This window comes from Carassius carassius, chromosome 18 (assembly GCF_963082965.1).
Source record: "Carassius carassius chromosome 18, fCarCar2.1, whole genome shotgun sequence".
Classification (NCBI taxonomy): domain Eukaryota; kingdom Metazoa; phylum Chordata; class Actinopteri; order Cypriniformes; family Cyprinidae; genus Carassius; species Carassius carassius.
In genome coordinates this window covers 29,463,005-29,483,930 of record NC_081772.1, presented here as the reverse complement: position 1 = coordinate 29,483,930, position 20,926 = coordinate 29,463,005, and the positions used below count along the sequence as shown (strand labels likewise).

Genomic DNA, 20,926 nt, shown 5'->3' with positions numbered 1-20,926 from the left:
ATTAAATAAAATAATTGTAAATAAAGACAGTATAAACTAAATGAAATGTCTGTGCCCTTAGGCTAAAATGCAAACACCAGTATACAATGACAGTTCAAAAAACAGTGTTTTCTTCAGGAATAAAATATTTCACACAATGTTTCACTTTTATAAAAATAATAAAAGCCGGCACCCCTTATTAGAAAAACAAACGTTGCAGGCCTGATTCGTGGCTCGGGATCGTTGGAACCCAAAAATTACAGGTTCATTGAATTATAACAAAAAAAAACAGATACCTTTTCCAAGCACAATGTTCCAGTCAGTTCACCTCAGTCCAGATGAGAATGGAAGCGCACACAGGTGTCCACACCGATATCCACACAATCTCTGATGATTATCCAACGTTGCCAGAGGAATTCTGAGCATCCCTGGTAGCTCAGAGCGCTATCTGGTTCACGTCCTCTCGTTTCCTGGTCGGGAACTGACGAACAGCTACATGGCTAGCTGCGTTAGCTAACAGCTGCATCCACACAGTCCGATCACGTTTCTCTTAGCCTTTTGCCCGTGCTTAGCCAGCACGGCAGCCTGCATGTAATCAACAGTAATAAACTTCGTGCTGAAATTAACTGTCGCTCACAACTATCACTTGTCACTTACAAGATTATCAGGCTGACCATCAAAAGTACAAGCTATCAGAAGTTCAGCATAACAAGCTGTTCAATGCACAAACGAACTGTTTAATCCACTTTTTTCTCACATGCGTCTCTCCTTCCATCCTTATCTCTTTCTGTGTTCGTCCCCCTCCCCTCACAGACGTAAGGTCACATGACAAAACAACCTGGTTTTAACAGAATTATTCTTCCTCTAAAATAAAATAATGTTTTCTTTTTTTGGCTTTTACATTATGAAATAAACTAACGTTCTCTTTTACAAACACAATTTAACATGAATTCGCCCACTTTTTAAACACAATGAAAACATCAGATTTTTAACCACCTCTTAACTTTATATTCTTTTAACATGTTTTTTTTAATCAACATGAACTATTTATTTAAATGTGTTTTAACATTTCAGCTGGGTTACACCCTCCCCCTTCTAATAGTCTGGTGTCCTCAACAGACAACAACAACTCAAACTCTACTTTAGGAGAAAGGTAAATATAACAACAGCTTATCTAAGTTTAATTCTTTCCAATCTTAATAACCACACCTCTCTGTATGATAGTGATTGGCTGATCTCTAGCTTTACCAGGCTCATCATAGGTTAGTCTTACTACTGGTTTGATGGGTCTTTTCGAGCGTGTTTCAGCTTTATTAATCAATGGCTCTGGTGTTTGACTAGCATCTACGCTAACATCTACGTCTGTAGACTTAAGAGCACTGTCATCTTGACTTTCATTTGGTTCAACTTCTGGCTCTTCAGAGCTCTCCTGTCCAGTCTCCTCCAGCTCATCATCAGTTTCAGGAGCAGCATCCGGACTGGGTCCCTCCTCCACCTTATCATCCTCTTCAGAGCTCTCTTCTGACAGAGGGGGATCTACATCCTCCTGCATGTCCTCTGAAAGGTGTGTAGTCGGTCTGGTCCTGGGAGTCTCTCTGAGCTTATAGCAAATCCTAGTAGGTCTGTAGTACTCCGAGTCGGAAGAAGAATCAGTGCTAAGTGGCTCGGGGAGGACAGTGTCAGGTAAGGTCAATGTCTGTTTTCTGGAAGTCTCAGTTCTTGTTCTTGCCCTGACACATGAGTCATGATCCACCGCTGCTTTTGGAAGTCTCACTAGCTGTCCTATTGGCAGAATGTGGTCTCTGTGAAGCGTTTTAACACTTCCCTTCCCATTCTCAGGCCTGAGCTTATATACAGGAAGATTTGGCATTTTTCCAACAACCAGGTAAGGCATAGGATTCCACCTTGTTTGCAGCTTATGTTTGCCTTTCAGCCCCAGGTTCCTGAGTAACACTCTGTCACCGACGTCTAAGGACTGGAAACTAACTCTTTTGTCGTAGGACTTCTTGTTCCTTTGATGAGATCTATAAGCCATTTCTGATGCCAGCCGATAAGCTTTTTTCAAGTCCTCTTTTAACTTTGCCACATAGCGGGAATGACTGTCTACTTTCCCATCCACACCCGTTCCAAAGCACAAGTCCACCCGAAGCTTGGCTTCCCGGCCAAACATTAAGTAATAAGGTGAATATCCTGTTGAATCACATTTAGTGTTGTTGTAGGCGTGGACCAAGTGTGGTACATGTTGGCTCCACTGACGCTTCTTGTCAGGTGTTAGCGTTCCTAACATAGAAAGCAAGGTCCTGTTGAACCTTTCAGGCTGCGGATCCCCCTGCGGGTGGTAGGGAGTAGTACGTGACTTACGAATCCCCATCATCTTTAACAGATCTTGGATCAATCTACTCTCAAAATCCCGCCCCTGATCAGAATGGATCCTAGTTGGTAGCCCATAATGCACAAAGATCTTGTCAACTAAGATCGTGGCCACTGTTTGAGCTTTCTGGTTCTTAGTGGGGAAAGCTTGTGCATAGCGTGTAAAGTGATCAGTTACGACCAATACACTGCTCATTCCTTTTGAGTCTACTTCCATGGAGAGGAAATCTATACACACAAGATCCATTGGTCCCCTGCTGGTAATCTGGTGTAAGGGAGCTGTTCTTTGATTAGGGGACTTGCGTGTAATACATTCTCCACAGTTTTTAATATACTGCTCAACATCTTTGCTATCTTTGGTCAGAAGAATCTCTGTCTCAGCAGGTCAGTTATTCTTTCGATTCCGAGATGTCCCAAATCATCATGTAGGGCCCTTAGAACAGTGTCTCGATACTTGGTCGGCAAAATGAGCTGATTGACGTTCTCCTCTGAAGGCAATTTAGACTGGCGATAGAGAAGACCAGCATTTAGAGTTAGTTTGTCTTTCTCTCCTTTCAGTTGGGAAAACTCTGGATCATTCTCAACATGTTCTGGCCATTTATGATGCTGGACAGCCTGTAGTGCAGATCCAATGACTGGATCTTCTTTTTGTGCATGTACTAGCTCATCTTTGGTTATGTGTTTCAAAGCCTCAAGCTCCATGTGCATGGGGAATGAATAGATGTTTGGAATGCATTCTGGGGGAGCTCCGAGCTGATCCACATAGCGGACTGAACCATCTGAGGAAGTAGGTAAGCTGACTCTTTGACAGATCGACTTCACCCCATCCTGTGATATGGTTTCCCAATCTAGGTGGGAATCATCATCCGGAAAATGTCGGGAAAGAAGATCGGCATCTATGTTTGTGCTTGCCTGGTCTGTACTGCACATCAAAGTCATAAGTCGATAAAGCAGCAAGCCATCTGTGTCCCACTGCATTCAGCTTAGCAGTTGAGAGCACATATGTCAAGGGATTATTGTCGGTCCGTACCGTAAACCGGGCTCCATACAGGTAATCCTGAAAACGATCCACAACAGCCCATTTGAGTGACAAAAACTCCAGCTGGTGAATTGGATAACGTTTCTCTGACTGACTCAGCTTTCTACTTGCAAAAGCCACTGGTCTCAAACCCTCTGAATGCTGCTGATAAAGAACTGCCCCAACTCCCTTTAAGCTGGCATCCACATGAAGGATGTATGGCTTCTCTGGGTCGGCAAATGGTAGCACCGGAGCATGTGTTAGACAGTAGATGATCCGATGGAAAGCATCGGTGCAGGACTGATCCCACCTTTGACCAAATGGCTCAGACTCTTTCAGATAGCTCTTGGAGGGATCTTTGTTTTGCTTTTTACTCTTTTGTGTCGGAGCATAGCCTTTGGTTAGCTCTGTTAAGGGTCTAACTATGGAAGCATAGTTGGCTATGAATCGCCTATAATACCCGCAAAACCCCAAAAAAGATCTCAGGGTCTTCAGGTCAGTCGGCTTGGGCCAGTTGGTAACTGCTTCGATCTTTGCAGGATCTGGTGAGATGCCTTCAGATGACACAATGTGCCCGAGGTACTTTACTTTTGGCTGGCAAAATTGACACTTATCCAGAGAAAGCTTCAGCCCAGCCTCTCCTAGTCTGTCGAGCACCTTAAGTAGCCTCTCCTCATGTTCTTCTAATGACTTTCCAAAGACGATAATGTCATCCAAGTAAACAAGAACCTGTAGAAGGTTCATGTCACCCACAGTCTTTTCCATTAGCCTTTGGAAAGTAGCTGGGGCTCCTGTTATTCCCTGGGGCATTCTCTCGAACTGGAAGAACCCCAGCGGGCAAATGAACGCCGTTTTTTCCTTGTCTTCTTCGGCCATAGGAATCTGGTAATATCCACTTCTCAAGTCCAACACAGAGAACCATTTGCTGCCAGACAAAGAGTCTAATGCATCATCGATGCAAGGGGTGGTGTACTGATCCGGTATTGTACGACTATTTAGTAACCTGTAGTCAATACACATACGTATGGAACCATTTTTCTTTCTGTCGATGACTATTGGTGATGCGTAAGGGCTGCGAGACTCTTTGATGATGCCTGCATGCGTGAGCTCTTGAAGATGTTTCCTTACGTCATCAATGTCAGCAGGAGTCAAACGTCTGGACCGTTGCCGGAATGGTCGGGAATCAGACAGATGGATGGTGTGCTCTACCCCTTAAGCTTCTCCAACCTCCCATTCCTCCATGGAGAACACATGTGATCGTTGGGAAAGCTTCTGCCGGAGTCGCTCTTTCCATTCCTCTGTTACAGGGGAGTCTCCAAAGTTGATCAGGGTTTTGTCAAAGTCTGTTGCGGTTGTCTTTTGGAAAGAGACAGTAGTGACACTCTCAGTAAGATACATGTGCCCTATGACAGTGCCCTCTGGTATAACCGTCTCCCTAAGGGACTGATTTTGGACTAGCATCTGGAAGTTGTTAACATTTACTGCATTGCCAGGCACAACCATGGGCTGCAATAGCACACTAGCTGGAAGTGGTGCTGAAGGGGATGTGTCTACCATCAGGATCTCTTTATCAACTTTTTGCATAAACTCAACTTTACAGCTGACCTGTAAGTCTTGCCCAGGGGGAAGTGTAAGGGAACCTGGACCTTGCCATGTAACCCAACTAACATCATCATCATCGACGGTAGGTGAAACTAAAGTTGGGGGTTTAGGCATGTTTTCGCAATGAACTTTTATGCCAAGAGTTTTGGTGATGTCAAGACCCTTTTCACTGCAGCGCTTGACCAGATTTCTCACATGACAGGTATTTGTCCCTATTATGACTGGTGTCTGCTCTTCAGACCTAGGACTGGGGCAAATGAGAGCAAGAACTGTTACAACCTCACTGATTCCAGTAACATCTGAAGGGTATTCCAGATCTACCAAACTGTAGCCACGGTAAGGATAGCTGCTGTTGGATTCACTCAAACCCCAGATGGCCAGACCAGAAACAGGATGCACGGGGACATCTGCGAGGTGCTTTTTGTACCATGACTCAAAAATAATAGTGACCTGTGAGCCACTATCCATGAGAGCATTACAGGGATGTCCTTTTACTTTCAACTTTACCAAACTGGGGGGCCCGATCAAACCTTCTGGAATTACCGTTGTGACTGGCGTGTTTACAACACTTCTTTTTACATCACAGTCTACTTCAGAAGGTGTGGGGTCGGTAACAGGCTGGTTTTCTTTCACAATTTTTAGGGCTCGTATCAGCTTCCTTATGACTTTGTTTTGTTTTTCTGGGTTGTGGCACTTTGCAACAAAGTGACCATTCTCCCCACACCGGTAGCAAAACTGCTCATCGGAGGGTCTCGAGGGTCTGGTGGGGATTCGGTAACCAGCTTCCACCGCTGAGACAGAAGGGTTTCTGACAGAGGGCTCATATGTGTTCTCTTTCCTATGCAGCTTTTGCTGCAGTCTCTTGAATTGCTTCTTTAGAGCCACTAACCCGGAGTCTTGGCTTGGTTCACCTGAGAGTGAAGGGGTCACAGGCGAGGGATTGGAGAGTTCTGCTCTAGCTTCAGTAGGTTTGGGGGCCAGAGCAGCCACCATTGACTTGAGCTCTTTTATCTCAGCTTTTAAACTTTGGATCTCTGCCTGTTTAGCATCAGCTATGTGCTTTGAGCGCACTGGATTCACTGAATTGTTGAGTTTCATCCTGGATGTTTCATACTCCTCTTCATGACGAATTTCACACAGCAGTTGTAGAAAAGTTGGTGGGTTATCCTTCCTCTCCCTTAATTGTAACTGAATTAGCATCAAGTTTAGAGGCGACAGCGCCTTTCAGTAGTTGAGACAAACGGGCTTTGTCCTTGTTGCTGGGCAAAATGCCTTTTCTCTGAACAACTTTAGACAGAGACCGCTCCAGGCGTCTAAGGAAATCAGACAACTTCTCCCCTGGTTGCTGGTACATCTGTCGAAAAGCAAAATACAGATCATCTCCAGACTCAGCAGTTCCAAAGGCACTCTCCAAGGCCTCCAGATATTCAGCTGGACTTGAATCAGGATGAGAGTCTCTTACAGCCTTAACTACTTCTAGTGCTGGTCCTCTTAAACATTCCATCAGCCTGCGCCTTTTTTCTCTCTCCATGCATTCGCACTCCTCCACCATGAGCCATGCCTGCTCAAGCCAGTGATCAAACTGCTCCTCCCCAGGTGGAACTGGCAGAAGTCCTGAGAAAATGCGTAGACGACGGTACCCACCTTCAGCAGGAGGTTTACTGGTTTTCTCCAACAGATCTCCCACTGCCTTTAAGATGGATTCAGTAGAGTTAGTGGGTGGTTGAGGGCTAGAGAGCAGGGCCTTAAGATCATCCATAGTCTTTCCCTCAGTCTCTAACAGCACTTTCAGTTTGGTACCAAACTCTTCAGGGGCTGGGTTGCTAGCTATGGTGACCAGGGGCCAAGTTTCTCCACTCTCAGGATACATCACTTCAGGGGGAATGCTTACAGTGGTGAGGTTCTCCTTAGTTTCACAGAGAACCATCAGGCTGCTCAAAGTAGTATCAAACATCCTGCCTCTGACACGCACACGTCCCAAGCACTTAATGGTTTGAACAACTTCTTCAATATGGGCTATTTCAACATCAGGTGGGACTATCACCATCAGTCCATGAGCCTCATCCAGCCCTTCTCCTCTGCACCACCTCTTCAGCTCAGAAATGAGCTGTGCTCTGTCTGCCATTTTGCTCTGTGGTTTAACAGATTTTTTTTTTTTTAATTATCTGCACTGACTGTTAAAACCCCAATACTAATCACAAATCACCCCAATCCCAGCGGTGCCTCCATTTTATGTAACCATTCCTATCCTGCTCATAAGAGGATGGGCCCTAGGTTTGTTTCATATATACTCTTGTATGTGTGTGATATTCTGGATTAAATATATGGGTCACTAAAATGCCTTAAACTTAAACTTGGACTAAGACAAATACCTAAACTATGGTAAATAACTGAATAAATGGCACATTCTACTCAAACTCACAACAGAAACCTTGGTGTAAAAATAACAAGTTTTCACTTTAATTAAATAAAATAATTGTAAATAAAGACAGTATAAACTAAATGAAATGTCTGTGCCCTTAGGCTAAAATGCAAACACCAGTATACAATGACCAGTATACAGTATACAATTAAAAAAACAGTGTTTTCTTAAGGAATAAAATATTTCACACAATGTTTCACTTTTATAAAAATAATAAAAGCCGGCACCCCTTATTAGAAAAACAAACGTTGCAGGCCTGAGTCGTGGCTCGGGATCGTTGGAACCCAAAAATTACAGGTTCATTGAGTTAAAACAAAAAGAAACAGATACCTTTTCCAAGCACAATGTTCCAGTCAGTTCACCTCAGTCCAGATGAGAATGGAAGTGCACACAGGTGTCCACACCGATATCCACACGATCTCTGATGATTATCCAACGTTGCCAGAGGAACTCTGAGCATCCCTGATAGCTCAGAGTGCTATCTGGTTCACGTCCTCTCGTTTCCTGGTCGGGAACTGACGAACAGCTACATGGCTAGCTGCGTTAGCTAACAGCTGCATCCACACAGTCCGATCACGTTTCTCTTAGCCTTTAGCCCGTGCTTAGCCAGCACGGAAGTCTGCATGTAATCAACAGTAATAAACTTTGTGCTGAAATTAACTGTCGCTCACAACTATCACTTGTCACTTACAAGATTATCAGGCTGACCATCAAAAGTACAAGCTATCAGAAGTTCAGCATAACAAGCTGTTCAATGCACAAACGAACTGTTTAATCCACTTTTTTTCTCACATGCGTCTCTCCTTCCATCCTTATCTCTTTCTGTGTTCGTCCCCCTCCCCTCACAGACGTAAGGTCACATGACAAAACAACCTGGTTTTAACAGAATTATTCTTCCTCTAAAAGAAAATCATTTTTTTCTTTTTTTGGCTTTTACATTATGAAATAAACTAACGTTCTCTTTTACAAACACAATTTAACATGAATCCGACCACTTTTTAAACACAATGAAAACATCAGATTTTTAACCACCTCTTAACTTTATATTCTTTTAACATGTTTTTTAAATCAGCATGAACTATTTATTTAAATGTGTTTTGACATTTCAGCTGGGTTACACCATGTAATGGGGTTTTTCAGTGCTGGGCCTGGGGACCGACAGCACTGCACAATTCGGAGGTCTGTCTTATTCTACTCACTCTGTGAGCGCGCTGTCCTAACGAGCTGACCATCAGAATCAGGTGTGCCAAACAAGGGAGGTGCACTGATACCCTGGAGCAGGAAGGAACACCGCTCCAGTACAGATTCAGAAGAAGAGATGGAACGTAGTGATAGCAAGCTGAGGCCTACAAAAAGAAGACTGACCGTCGCCCAAACAGGGACTTGAATTAAGCAGACCACCTTCTGCCATGTTGTGTGTAACACTGCTGTCTGACCTACTTGCAACCTAGCAAGCCGAGATTGTAAGCTAGCCCTGGAAGCGGGTAAAACAGCGGTCCCACTGAGGAGAAATCAGGCTGCCATGTCTCATCCTATGTAATGGGGTTTTTCAGTACTGGCCCTGGGGACCGACAGCACTGCACAATTGGGAAGTCTGTCTTATTCTACTCACTCTGTGAGCACTCTTTCCTAAAGGGCTGACCATCAGAATCAGGTGTGCCGAACAAGGGAGATGCACTGATCCCCGGGAGCAGGAAGGAACATCGCTCTAGTACAGAGTCAGCAGAAGAGATGGACCGTAGTGATAGCAAGGTCACTCCACCAAAAGCAGAGAGACCTTAGCCCAAACAGGGACTTGAACCCTGGACCCTCAGATTAAAAGTCTGATGCTCCACCGCCTGAGCTATCCGGGCTCTTGTGGAGCACTGGCTTCTCAACTTTTATAAAGCAGCAGTTTTACAACAAGCTGCCCAAAATAGACGATGGTGTCACGAGGATGAAAGCTAGAAGCAGTTATGGCACAGAGAGCGAAGGACCATTGAAGGCACAATTACCGTCACAGAAAGCTAAAGCAATACTGCAAAGCCCTCCCGTAGTCGGCAGGGTTCGAACCTGCGCGGGGAGACCCCAATGGATTTCAAGTCCATCGCCTTAACCTCTCGGCCACGACTACGCCTAATGTTAGAAAGCAAGCCCCCTTGTGTGGTGGCGCCCTGCACAGGCCAAGCTTCAGAAACAAAATCACGCAGAAAGATGAGGTGGTGAAAATTTTTTAACATTCCTGTAAACTCAACGGCAAAGGGGGTCCGTGACCCGGATTCGAACCAGGGTTGCTGCGGCCACAACGCAGAGTACTAACCACTATACGATCACGGCGTGATACTGGCTCACCCCGGGTTCGAACCTGCGCGGGAAGACCCCAAAGAATTTCAAGTCCATCGCCTTAACCTCTTGGCCACGACTACGCCTAATGTTAGAAAGCAAGCCCCCTTGTCTGGTGGCGCCCGGCACAGGCCAAGCTTCAGAAACAAAATCACGCAGAAAGATGAGGTGGTGAAAATTTTTTAACATTCCTGTAAACTCAACGGCAAAGGGTTGCCGTGACCCAGATTCGAACCGGGGTTGCTGCGGCCACAACGCAGAGTACTAACCACTATACGATCACGGCATGCCACTGGCTCACCCAGGACAACCCCTGGAACCCGAATACAAGAAGCAGCAGCGGCGTGTTTGTCCATCGAAGAGGGACTGGACATTTCGCAAATAAGTGCGAGGACCGTGAAAAATGCATGGACGCTTTGCCTCATGGCCTTCAGCAAACAGCACAGTCAGCAGGATTCGAACCTGCACAGGGAGACCCCAATGGATTTTGAGTCCATCGCCTTAACCACTCGGTCACAACTACGGGAGTAGACCAATTTCTGCTCAGTTTGTGTCCAACACTGCTGCCTGACCTTCTTGCAACCAACCCAGCTCAGTCAGCGAGTGGAGATTGCAAGCTAGCCCTGCAAGCGGGTAAAACAGCGGTCCCACTGAGGAGAAATCAGGCTGCCATGTCTCATCCTATGTAATGGGGTTTTTCAGTACTGGCCCTGGGGACCGACAGCACTGCACAATTGGGAAGTCTGTCTTATTCTACTCACTCCGTGAGCACTCTTTCCTAAAGGGCTGACCATCAGAATCATGTGTGCCGATCAAGGGAGATGTACTGACCCCCTGGAGAAGGAAGGAACATCGCTCTAATACAGAGTCAGCAGAAGAGATGGACCCGTAGTGATAGCAAGCTGAGGCCTCCAAAAAGTAGACTGACCTTCGCCCAAACAGGGACTTGAATTAAGCAGACCACCTTCTGCCCTGTTGTGTGTCACATTGCTGCCTGACCTACTTGCAACCTAGCAAGCCGAGAATGTAAGCTAGCCCTGGAAGTGGGTAAAACAGCAGTCCCACTGAGGAGAAATCAGGCTGCCATGTCTCATCCTATGTAATGGGGTTTTTCAGTGCTGGGCCTGGGGACCGACAGCACTGCACAATTCGGAGGTCTGTCTTATTCTACTCACTCTGTGAGCGCGCTTTCCTAACGAGCTGACCATCAGAATCAGGTGTGCCAAACAAGGGAGGTGCACTGATACCCTGGAGCAGGAAGGAACACCGCTCCAGTACAGATTCAGAAGAAGAGATGGACCGTAGTGATAGCAAGGTGACTCCGCCAAAAGCAGAAAGACCTTCGCCCGAACAGGGACTTGAACCCTGGACCCTCAGATTAAAAGTCTGATGCTCTACCGACTGAGCTATCCGGGCTCTTAAGGAGCACTGGCTTCTCACCTTTTATAAAGCAGCAATTTTACAACAAGCTGCCCAGAAGAGACGCAGGTGTCACGAGGATGAAAGCTAGAAGCAGTTATGGCACAGAGAGCGAAGGACCATAGATGGCACAATTACAGTCACAGAAAGCTAAAGCAATACTGCAAATCCTTCCGGAAATGGGAAGAGTTCGAACCTGCGCAGGGAGACCCCAATGGATTTCAAGTCCATCGTCTTAACCTCTCGGCCACGACTACGCCTAATGTTAGAAAGCAAGCCCCCTTGTCTGATGGCGCCCTGCACAGGCCAAGCTTCAGAAACAAAATCACGCAGAACGATGAGGTGGTAAAAAATGTTCAACCTTCCCGTATACTCAAAGGCAGAGGGTTGCCGTGACCCGGATTCGAACCAGGGTTGCTGTGGCCACAACGCAGAGTACTAAACACTATACGATCACAGCGTGCCACTGGCTCACCCAAGACAACCCCTGGAGCCCGGATAGAAGAAGCAGCAGTGGCGTGTTTGTCCACCGAAGAGGGACTGGACATTTTGCAAATAAGTGCGAGGACCGTGAAAAATGCATGGATGCTTTGCCTCATGGCCTTCAGCAAACAGCGTAGTCAGCAGGATTTGAACCTGTGCGGGGAGACCCCAATGGATTTCAAGTCCATCACCTTAACCACTCGGCCACGACTACGGGATAGACCAATTACTGCTCAGTTTGTGTCCAACACTGTTGCCTGACCTACTTGCAACCAACCCAGCTCAGTCAGCAAGCGGAGATTGCAAGCTAGCCCTGCAAGCGGGTAAAACACAGTCCCACTGAGGAGAAATCAGGCTGCCATGTCTCATCCTATGTAATGAGGTTTTTCAGTACTGGCCCTGGGGACCGACAGCACTGCACAATTGGGAAGTCTGTCTTATTCTACTCACTCTGTGAGCACTCTTTCCTAAAGGGCTGACCATCAGAATCAGGTTTGCCGAACAAGGGAGATGCACTGATCCCCGGGAGCAGAAAGGAACATCGCTCTAGTACAGAGTCAGCAGAAGAGATGGACCGTAGTGATAGCAAGCTGAGGCCTACAAAAAGAAGACTGACCTACGCCCAAACAGGGACTTGAATTAAGCAGACCACCTTCTGCCATGTTGTGTGTAACACTGCTGCCTGACCTACTTGCAACCTAGCAAGCCGAGATTGTAAGCTACCCCTGGAAGCGGCTAAAACAGCAGTCCCACTGAGGAGAAATCAGGCTGCCATGTCTCATCCTATGTAATGGGGTTTTTCAGTACTGGCCCTGGGAACCGACAGCACTGCACAAATGGGAGGTCTGTCTTATTCTACTCACTCCGTGAGCACTCTTTCCTAAAGGGCTGACCATCAGAATCATGTGTGCCGAACAAGGGAGATGTAATGACCCCCTGGAGAAGGAAGGAACATCGCTCTAATACTGAGTCAGCAGAAGAGATGGACCCGTAGTGATAGCAAGCTGAGGCCTCCAAAAAGTAGACTGACCTTCGCCCAAACAGGGACTTGAATTAAGCAGACCACCTTCTGCCCTGTTGTGTGTCACATTGCTGCCTGACCTACTTGCAACCTAGCAAGCCGAGATTGTAAGCTAGCCCTGGAAGCGGGTAAAACAGCAGTCCCACTGAGGAGAAATCAGGCTGCCATGTCTCATCCTATATAATGTGGTTTTTCAGTGCTGGGCCTGGGGACCGACATCACTGAACAATTCGGAGGTCTGTCTTATTCTACTCACTCTGTGAGCGCGCTTTCCTAACGAGCTGACCATCAGAATCAGGTGTGCCAAACAAGGGAGGTGCACTGATACCCTGGAGCAGGAAGGAACACCGCTCCAGTACAGATTCAGAAGAAGAGATGGACCGTAGTGATAGCAAGGTGACTCCGGCAAAAGCAGACAGACCTTCACCCTAACAGGGACTTGAACCCTGGACCCTCAAATTAAAAGTCTGATTCTCTACCGACTGAGCTATCCAGGCTCTTGTGGAACACTGGCTTCTCACCTTTTATAAAGCAGCAGTTTTACAACAAGCTGCCCAGAAGAGATGCAGGTGTCACAAGGATGAAAGCTAGAAGCAGTTATGGCACAGAGAGCGAAGGACCATAGAAGGCACAATTACCGTCACAGAAAGCTAAAGCAATACTGCAAATCCCTCCCGTAGTCGACAGAGTTCGAACCTGCGCAGGGAGACCCCAATGGATTTCAAGTCAATCGCCTTAACCTTTTTTTTTTTTTTTTTTTTATTTATTGAAGAAATTAATCAATTCAAACATACATATCAATTATTCACATACAAAAGTACATAAGATTCTTTCTTTGACATAAAAAATTCCTAAAATCTTGAATTGACAGACATCTTACTTACAATTTAAAGAAAGAAGTCATTAAATAGTTTAATCTTTTAAAAATGAAAATTCAATTCCCAGCTCTTTGAAGACCATTAATACCTCCTGAGTAAAAATATTATAAAAAACATCAATCGTTTCCTCCAATTTAAAATAATAAAAAAGACATCCAACATATTTTTCAACTTTTCTCCTAAACACATTCCATACATCAATTAAAGCATTGTCCTTTTTCACCACCACTCTTCTTTCCCATATCACACTTTTCATCAGCATCACAAGTAAATTAATCAGCTTCTCATGTTTATATTTCTCATTAATGCCCAACATTAACACCTTTTCCCACTCAAAGTTTCCATTTCCCTCTCCTCTCAAAATTAAAAACATGCTTTTACATCTCTCATTAAAATCTTTCAGCTTATCACAATATAAAAACAAGTGTAAAAACCCTTCATCTGCATCTTGGAATACTTTACATATTGCACTTTCCTCCATCCCAATTTTGCTTAAAATCACATCTGTGAACACTGCTTTGTTCCTGATAAAATATTCCATATTCTCCAGTTTAGTCTGTACAATTTTCCCATTTATATTCCCCCATATTTTCTCTTCTGTTACATCATTGAACATCCGTAGCCAGTATTCATTTACAACAGGTTTCTTGAAAACCACATCTCTAAAAAAACAATAAAACATTTTCACAGTACATTCTTTAAAAGCACACAATTTTCCCCCCATATTTACATACACATCTTTTCCTTGATTTTCTTCTTCCATATTTTCAATTCTCTTTATCCATTCTTTAGGTATAGCATTCTTAATTAAATCATATTTGTTTGTAATCTCTTGTCTGCTATAATCCTCCTTTGCATCCTCCATCACATCCACAATGTATTGCACTGGTAAAAACCCCTCTTTGAATTCATATAAAACATCTCTGACTTTCATGATTCCAACATCCCACCATTTCTTAAAAAAAACCTGCTTCCCTTGATTTAAAATGCAGTTGTTTAAGAATAAAGGCTGATTTAAAATGTTCTCTCTACCTTGTGGCTTAAAATGCACATTATCTAAAAATTTTCCCCATGCTCTCATCAGTTCTTTATAAAATTCTGGCAGCCCCTCCGTCATCCAATTTGTTGTTTTCATCCATAAAATGTTGTCCCCCAGATTAAAATGACTACACTTGTTTAAAAAATGCCCCATTGTTCTTTTCCATGCTGCTTTATTTTCTTCGTCTAGATATTTGCTTATGATTTTCACCCTTAAACTGTTCTTTCTTTGCTCCACGTCCATTAGCCCTAGCCCCCCCTTCCCCACTGCTCCTATTAAAGTGTTATATGCAATTCTCGGTGGCTTTCCTTCCCATAAAAAATCTAAAAAACATTTTTTCAGCCTTTTTTCTGTCCACAACGGCATTGAAGCCACATATAAAATATGCCATAACTTAGAAACCATTAAAACATTCAAAATTAAAACCCTCCCCTTCAAAGTTAAGGACATTAATCTCCAAAAATTCAACCTTCTCTCGATCCCTCCTAACATCTCATCCCACATAATTCCTTCTGCTTTGGTTTCATCCCTCCCCATTAAAACACCGAAAAAATTTATTTCATTCATTTCCTTAAAATTAAAGTGCGCCGTTAAAACCTCACTTCCCCCGAATCTCATGCATACTGTTTTATCCTCGTTCACTTTAGCCCCTGATCCCCTGCAAAATGTTTGTACTATTTTCATTGCTTCCCTTACACTCAACAGATCTTGCAGCAATAGCGTAGTATCATCAGCGTATTGAAATATTTTATTCTCTCCTCCCTCTATGCCTATTCCTTTTATTCTCCCTTCCTGTTCTACCATTAACCCAGAGTTCGAACCTGCGCAGGGAGACCCCAATGGATTTCAAGTCCATCGCCTTAACCTCTCGGCCACGACTACGCCTAATGTTAGGTAGTACACATAATGGGTTCGTAGAAAAAACCCCATTCATTTAAATTGCCATATACCGCATAATGGTTCGAAGGGATTGTACTGTCAATTTGGATCCATTTTCTTCTTTAGAAAACTGGCCAACGGGACGAGTCGGCTTACCCACCTTTTCAGTAGGGAATCCGCAGTAAACCAAGTATTGACACCTCTAGGGGGTGATGTTGACCACCGGGAGAGCCCCCCCACCTCCCACAAACCCTATAAAGGTCCTTTTGCCATCGTTCTGCTGGCCGTTGGGGGTATTCGCTCCCAGGACCCTATTATTTGGCCTTTCTCCTATTAAACGAATGGCCGCGGCAGTTCTAGGGTGGGCTTCGCATCCCAGCGGGCCGCGTTTTGTCCACCCGCCATATGGGCCCGCTTAGCGGACCCCCGTGACCACGAACCCTATAAAGGTCCTTTTGCCATCGTTCTGCTGGCCATTGGGGGTATTCGCTCCCAGGACCCTATTATTTGGCCTTTCTCCCATTAAACGAATGGCCGGGGCTGTTCTAGGGTGGGCTTCGCATTCCAGCGAGCTGCGTTTTGTCCACCCGCCATATGGGTCCGCTGTGCAGACCCCCGTGACCACGAACCCATTATTTGTCCATTTAACCATTATCATCGCGGATCGGACCCTCCAGCCGCGAGGACCCCCGACCCGGACCCCCGGTCCCACGGAACCACTATTTGTCCACTTTTCCACTATTTTTACGGAACGTTCCCAAAAGGGTCCCAGAGGTGGGGGGTGGGCGTCCCCGCCCAGCGGGCGCTGACCGGCGCCCCCTCTGGCCATTTCGGGGTCGCCGACCCAAGTCGCTCCGATCGGCCCGCGGTCTCGGTGAGGTCACTGGGGGGGCCCCACGGACCCCGCTGTGAAATTTGGGACCCCTGGGACGTTTCTAAAAAAATCCCACCTGCCATTTATTCCCATGCTTTCGGCCTAGCGGATTCGTGGACACGACTCCCAAGGGTCCGATCGGGCCGAATTTTGGATATGTGTCTCGAGGGCATCCCCTCGACCAGGCACAGAAGTCTGGTGGCCCTATAGATTTGAGATTTGAGATTCTGGCTTCTCAGGGGCCCCTCAACAAGGGCTCCGAAACACGTAGTCGTAGGACCCATGGAAAAAAAGGGCATCGCGCTAGGTCCTCACGCTTTTGACAGCACGTTCTAGGGGCCCTCAGGAGCAACCGATCCAAATTTTGGGCCCCTAGGACGTTTCTAAAAAATCCCTCCTGCCATTTACTTGAATGTGTTCGGCCTAGCGGTTTCGTGGACACGGCTCGCCGGGGTCCGATCGGGCCGAATTTTGGATATGTGTCTCATGGGGGCCACCTCAACCGGGCATAGAAGTCTGGTGACCCTACGACCTTATTTAGGGGTCAAAGGGTCAAAAAAGGGAGCGCTTGTCCACCAAACCGGTACGCGTTTACATTGGAGATGGGACATCCCCCCTTGGAGACGATGGGTCGTAGGGCCCCGAGATTCGAGATTCTTGCATCTCAGAGGCCCCTCTCCCATGTCCTTTAAGCACGAAGCTGTAGGACCTTGAAAAAATAATTCCCATCCGGCACCCTGAAATCTCTCAAAAGGCTCTGATCATGTAAGAGTCAGAGAGGGCTGAGGGAGAGATTTTGTGCAGGAGGCTCCGAATTATCCCCTCGCCTTAGGGCCCTGCTCTTTCGGCAGCTCAATCGGGGCGGCCCCTGGACCCACCGATCCGAATTTCGGGCCCCTGGGTCTTTTCTAAAAAAGTCCCACCTGCCATATATTTGAATGGGGTTCAAATAAATTGCGGGTGGACATGCACCACATGTGGTTTTCTATGCATAATTCTACAGTATTATGGGACAAAACTTACAAAAATGGGTTCCTCGGAGCTTGCAGAGTACAGCAGATGAGACTTCAACCACGAAATCGCTGAAATTGATCCGTCCATGGAACCATTAGGAAGGGCGTGCTGAATAAATGGCAAATGGGAGGTTTTTTTTAAAAAAAATGTCCATTTACAATTTATTCAGCGGGACCTCCGTAGTGCTCTGGTGGACATAATTTTTTATGCATATTTTACATTATTATTGGATAAAACTTACAAAAATGGATTCCTCTGGGTGTCCTGAGTACAGTAAAGGTCTTTTCATTAACAATAACACACATTTGAAATAAAAAAAGTTAAATACAGTTGCTATTTAATGAAAAGTGAGATACGCACCACATGTGGTGCACATGTGTGCCAAAATTCAACGCTCATTTTTATGCAAATTCTACAGTATTATGGGTTAAAACTTACAAAAATTGATTCCTCTGAGTGCCCTGAGTACAGTACAACTGTTTTCTCTCGGCCTCATAAAAAAAATTTTCTTCCGACTTCCACCCCCCTTGAGCTGCCTTCTCTAGCCGGGGAGGGTGCACCCTGGCCGGCATGGATGAGTAGGTGCGAGGGGGGTGGATGGTACTATTTTTTTGCAAATATCTCCGCGAAGCGGTGGACCCCGGGGCTGAAATTCAGGGGATCCCTAGAGGGTCGAGGGGCCTACCGTATGCGACCACCCTCTAGTTCCTGGGTGGTCTGGTTCCTGAGTTATCCCGGTTCAAATCCCACATTTTGGGGGGCCGTAACCTTGACCCCCGGGGTCACAGCGGAGTTACAGCTTGGCAAAGTCTGTGACATTTTGGTTAACCAAAATCCAACATTTTTTATATGCATATTTCTACAGTATAATGGGATAAAACTTACAAAAATGGATTCCTCTGAGTGCCCTGGGTACAGTACAAGTGTTTTCTCTAGGCCTCATAAAAAATGTTTTCTTCCGACTTCCACCCCCTTCGAGCTGCCTTCTCTAGCCGGGGAGGGTGCACCCTGGCCCGCATGGATGAGTAGGTGCGAGGGGGGTGGATGGTACTATTTTTTTGCTAATATCTCCGCGATGCGTTGGACCCCGCGGCTGAAATTCGGGAGATCCCGAGAGGGTCGTGGACATGACGTGGACACGACTCCGAAGGGTCCGATCGGGCCGAATTTTGGATATGTGTCTCGAGGGGATCCCCTCGACCGGGCACTGAAGTCTGGTGGCCCTACCACCTTCTCTAGGGGTCAAACGGTCACAGAAGGGACCCCACGTCCACAAAAGCATTACGCGTTTTGATGGGAGGTGGGACGTCCACAGTTCGGAGACGATAGGCCGTAGGGCCCCCAGATTTTAGATTCTGGCATCTCAGGGGCCCCTCACCCAGGGCCCCGAAGCACATAGTCGTAGGACTAAAGGGAAAAAAGTGCATCGCACTAGGGCCCCGCGCTTTTGACTGCACGATCCAGGGGCCCCAAAGAGCCACCGTTCCGAATTTCGGGCCCCTGGGACTTTTCTAAAAAAATCCCACCTGCCATTTATTTGAATGTGTTCAGCATAGCGGTTTCATGGACACTGATTGCAAGGGCTCTTGGGCCCCGGGCCTTCATAAGCTTACTGGGGGAAGCCCCAGGAGCCACCGTTCCAAGTTTTGGGCCCCAGGGATGTCTCAGAAAAAAATGTCCGAACGAGGCTCTTTTCTAACGCTAATGGTCAAATGGACAAATATTGGGTCCGTGGGACCCGGGGGTGGGGTCCGCAAATGTTCCGCATGTGATCTGTGGTCATTCCGTGAACATAATGGTCAAATGGACAAATAGTGGGTTCGTGGGACCCAGGGTGGGGGTCCACAAGTGGTCCGCAGATGATCCGCATTCATTGTGTGAACATAATGGTCAAATGGACAAATATTGGGTTCTTGGGACCCAGGGTGGGGGTCCGCAAGTGGTCCGCAGATGATCCGCAGTCATTGTGTGAACATAATGGTCAAATGGACAAATATTGGGTTCGTGGGACCCAGGGTGGGGGTCCGCAAGTGGTCCGCAGATGATCCGCAGTCATTGTGTGAATATAATGGTCAAATGGACAAATAGTGGGTTTGTGGGACCCAGGGTGGGGGTCCGCAAGTGGTCCGCAGATGATCCGCAGTCATTGTGTAAATATAATGGTCAAATGGACAAATACTAGGTTCGTGGGACCCAGGGTGGGGGTCCGCAAGGGGTCCGCAGATGATCCGCAGTCATTGTGTGAATATAATGGTCAAATGGACAAATAATGGGTTCGTGGGACCCGGGTTGGGGGTCCGACGGGGGTCCGCACCGGTTCTGTGGTCATTCTGTAACTTTAAAGGTCAAATGGACAAATATTGGTTTCGTGGGCAAAAAAATCGTCCATCCCCCATTCGGGTAAATGCCACTGTTTTAAACCTGAGGTGTACTGCTCCGTGCGCCACCCTGTGGAGAAGTGCTGAATGGCATTTAGGGGCCTCAAATTTGGGTAAGCTTCCGCGAGGCCCCTCGGGGGTCCAGATCCTCTCGCACCGGTCAGGGGTCTCCCATGGGCCAGCGCAGTCGGCAGACATCGACACCGCGTCCGGCAAAAAATTTTTGGGGTCAGCGCGCAGGTCCCCTTAACCCACGTACACGAGCCCTCAAACTTATACCTGAATGGACGCTCCAAAAAAAAAAAAAAAGGCTGACCATAAGAATCAGGTGTGCCGAACAAGCCAACCAATTTCTGCTCAGTTTGTGTCCAACACTGCTGCCTGACCTACTTGCAACCAACCCAGCTCAGTCAGCAAGCGGAGATTGCAAGCTAGCCCTGCAAGCGGGTAAAACAGCGATCCCACTGGGCACTGACAGCACTGCACAATTGGGAAGTCTGTCTTATTCTTCTCACTCTTTGAGCGCTCTTTCCTAAAGGGCTGACCATCAGAATCAGGTGTGCCGATTAAGGGAGGTGCACTGATACCCTGGAGCAGGAAGGAACACCGCTCCAGTACAGATTTAGAAGAAGAGATGGACCGTAGTGATAGCAGGGTGACTCCGCCAAAAGCAGACAGACCTTCTCCCAAACAGGGACTTGAACCCTGGACCCTCAGATTAAAAGTCTGATGCTCTACCGACTGAGCTATCCGGGCTCTTGTGGAGCACTGGCTTCTCACCTTTTATAAAGCAGCAGTTTTACAACAAGCTGCCCAGAAGAGACGCAGGTGTCACGAGGATGAAAGCTAGAAGCAGTTATGGCACAGAGAGCGAAGGACCATAGATGGCACAATTACCGTCACAGAAAGCTAAAGCAATACTGCAAAGCCCTCCCGTAGTCGGCAGGGTTCGAACCTGCGTGGGGAGACCCCAATGGATCTCAAGTCCATCGCCTTAACCTCTCGGCCACGACTACGCCTAATCTTAGAAAGCAAGCCCCCTTGTCTGGTGGCGCCCTGCACAGGCCAAGCTTCAGAAACAAAATCACGCAGAAAGATGAGGTGGTAAAAAAATTTTCAACCTTCCCTTATACTCAATGGCAAAGGGTTGCTGTGACCCTGATTCGAACCGGGGTTGCTGCAGCCACAACGCAAAGTATTAACCACTATACGATCACGCCGTGCCACT

General features: G+C 46.6%; 1 protein-coding gene and 6 non-coding genes across 7 annotated transcripts; all 7 read right to left on the bottom strand.

Annotated features, from left to right (window-relative positions):
• Positions 1-6,131: 6,131 nt before the first annotated feature.
• LOC132091999 (paraneoplastic antigen Ma1 homolog) lies at positions 6,132-7,094 on the bottom strand. The gene has a single exon (XM_059498045.1). The coding sequence runs from the start codon at positions 7,092-7,094 to the stop codon at positions 6,132-6,134; it is 963 nt and encodes a 320-aa protein (XP_059354028.1).
• Positions 7,095-9,422: 2,328 nt separating this feature from the next.
• trnas-uga (transfer RNA serine (anticodon UGA)) lies at positions 9,423-9,504 on the bottom strand. The gene has a single exon. It is a non-coding gene; the product is annotated as a tRNA-Ser (tRNA).
• Positions 9,505-10,154: 650 nt separating this feature from the next.
• trnal-caa (transfer RNA leucine (anticodon CAA)) lies at positions 10,155-10,236 on the bottom strand. Its single transcript has one exon. It is a non-coding gene; the product is annotated as a tRNA-Leu (tRNA).
• An 820-nt stretch (positions 10,237-11,056) lies between these two features.
• On the bottom strand, positions 11,057-11,129 carry trnak-uuu (transfer RNA lysine (anticodon UUU)). Its single transcript has one exon. It is a non-coding gene; the product is annotated as a tRNA-Lys (tRNA).
• Positions 11,130-11,747: 618 nt separating this feature from the next.
• trnas-uga (transfer RNA serine (anticodon UGA)) lies at positions 11,748-11,829 on the bottom strand. Its single transcript has one exon. It is a non-coding gene; the product is annotated as a tRNA-Ser (tRNA).
• An 8,552-nt stretch (positions 11,830-20,381) lies between these two features.
• On the bottom strand, positions 20,382-20,454 carry trnak-uuu (transfer RNA lysine (anticodon UUU)). The gene has a single exon. It is a non-coding gene; the product is annotated as a tRNA-Lys (tRNA).
• A 178-nt stretch (positions 20,455-20,632) lies between these two features.
• trnas-uga (transfer RNA serine (anticodon UGA)) lies at positions 20,633-20,714 on the bottom strand. The gene has a single exon. It is a non-coding gene; the product is annotated as a tRNA-Ser (tRNA).
• Between the last annotated feature and the right edge of the window lie 212 nt (positions 20,715-20,926).

Excerpts from the sequence above, each read along its gene's own strand:
- LOC132091999 (XM_059498045.1), bottom strand. The coding sequence starts at position 7,094 with ATGGCAGACAGAGCACAGCTCATTTCTGAGCTGAAGAGGTGGTGCAGA.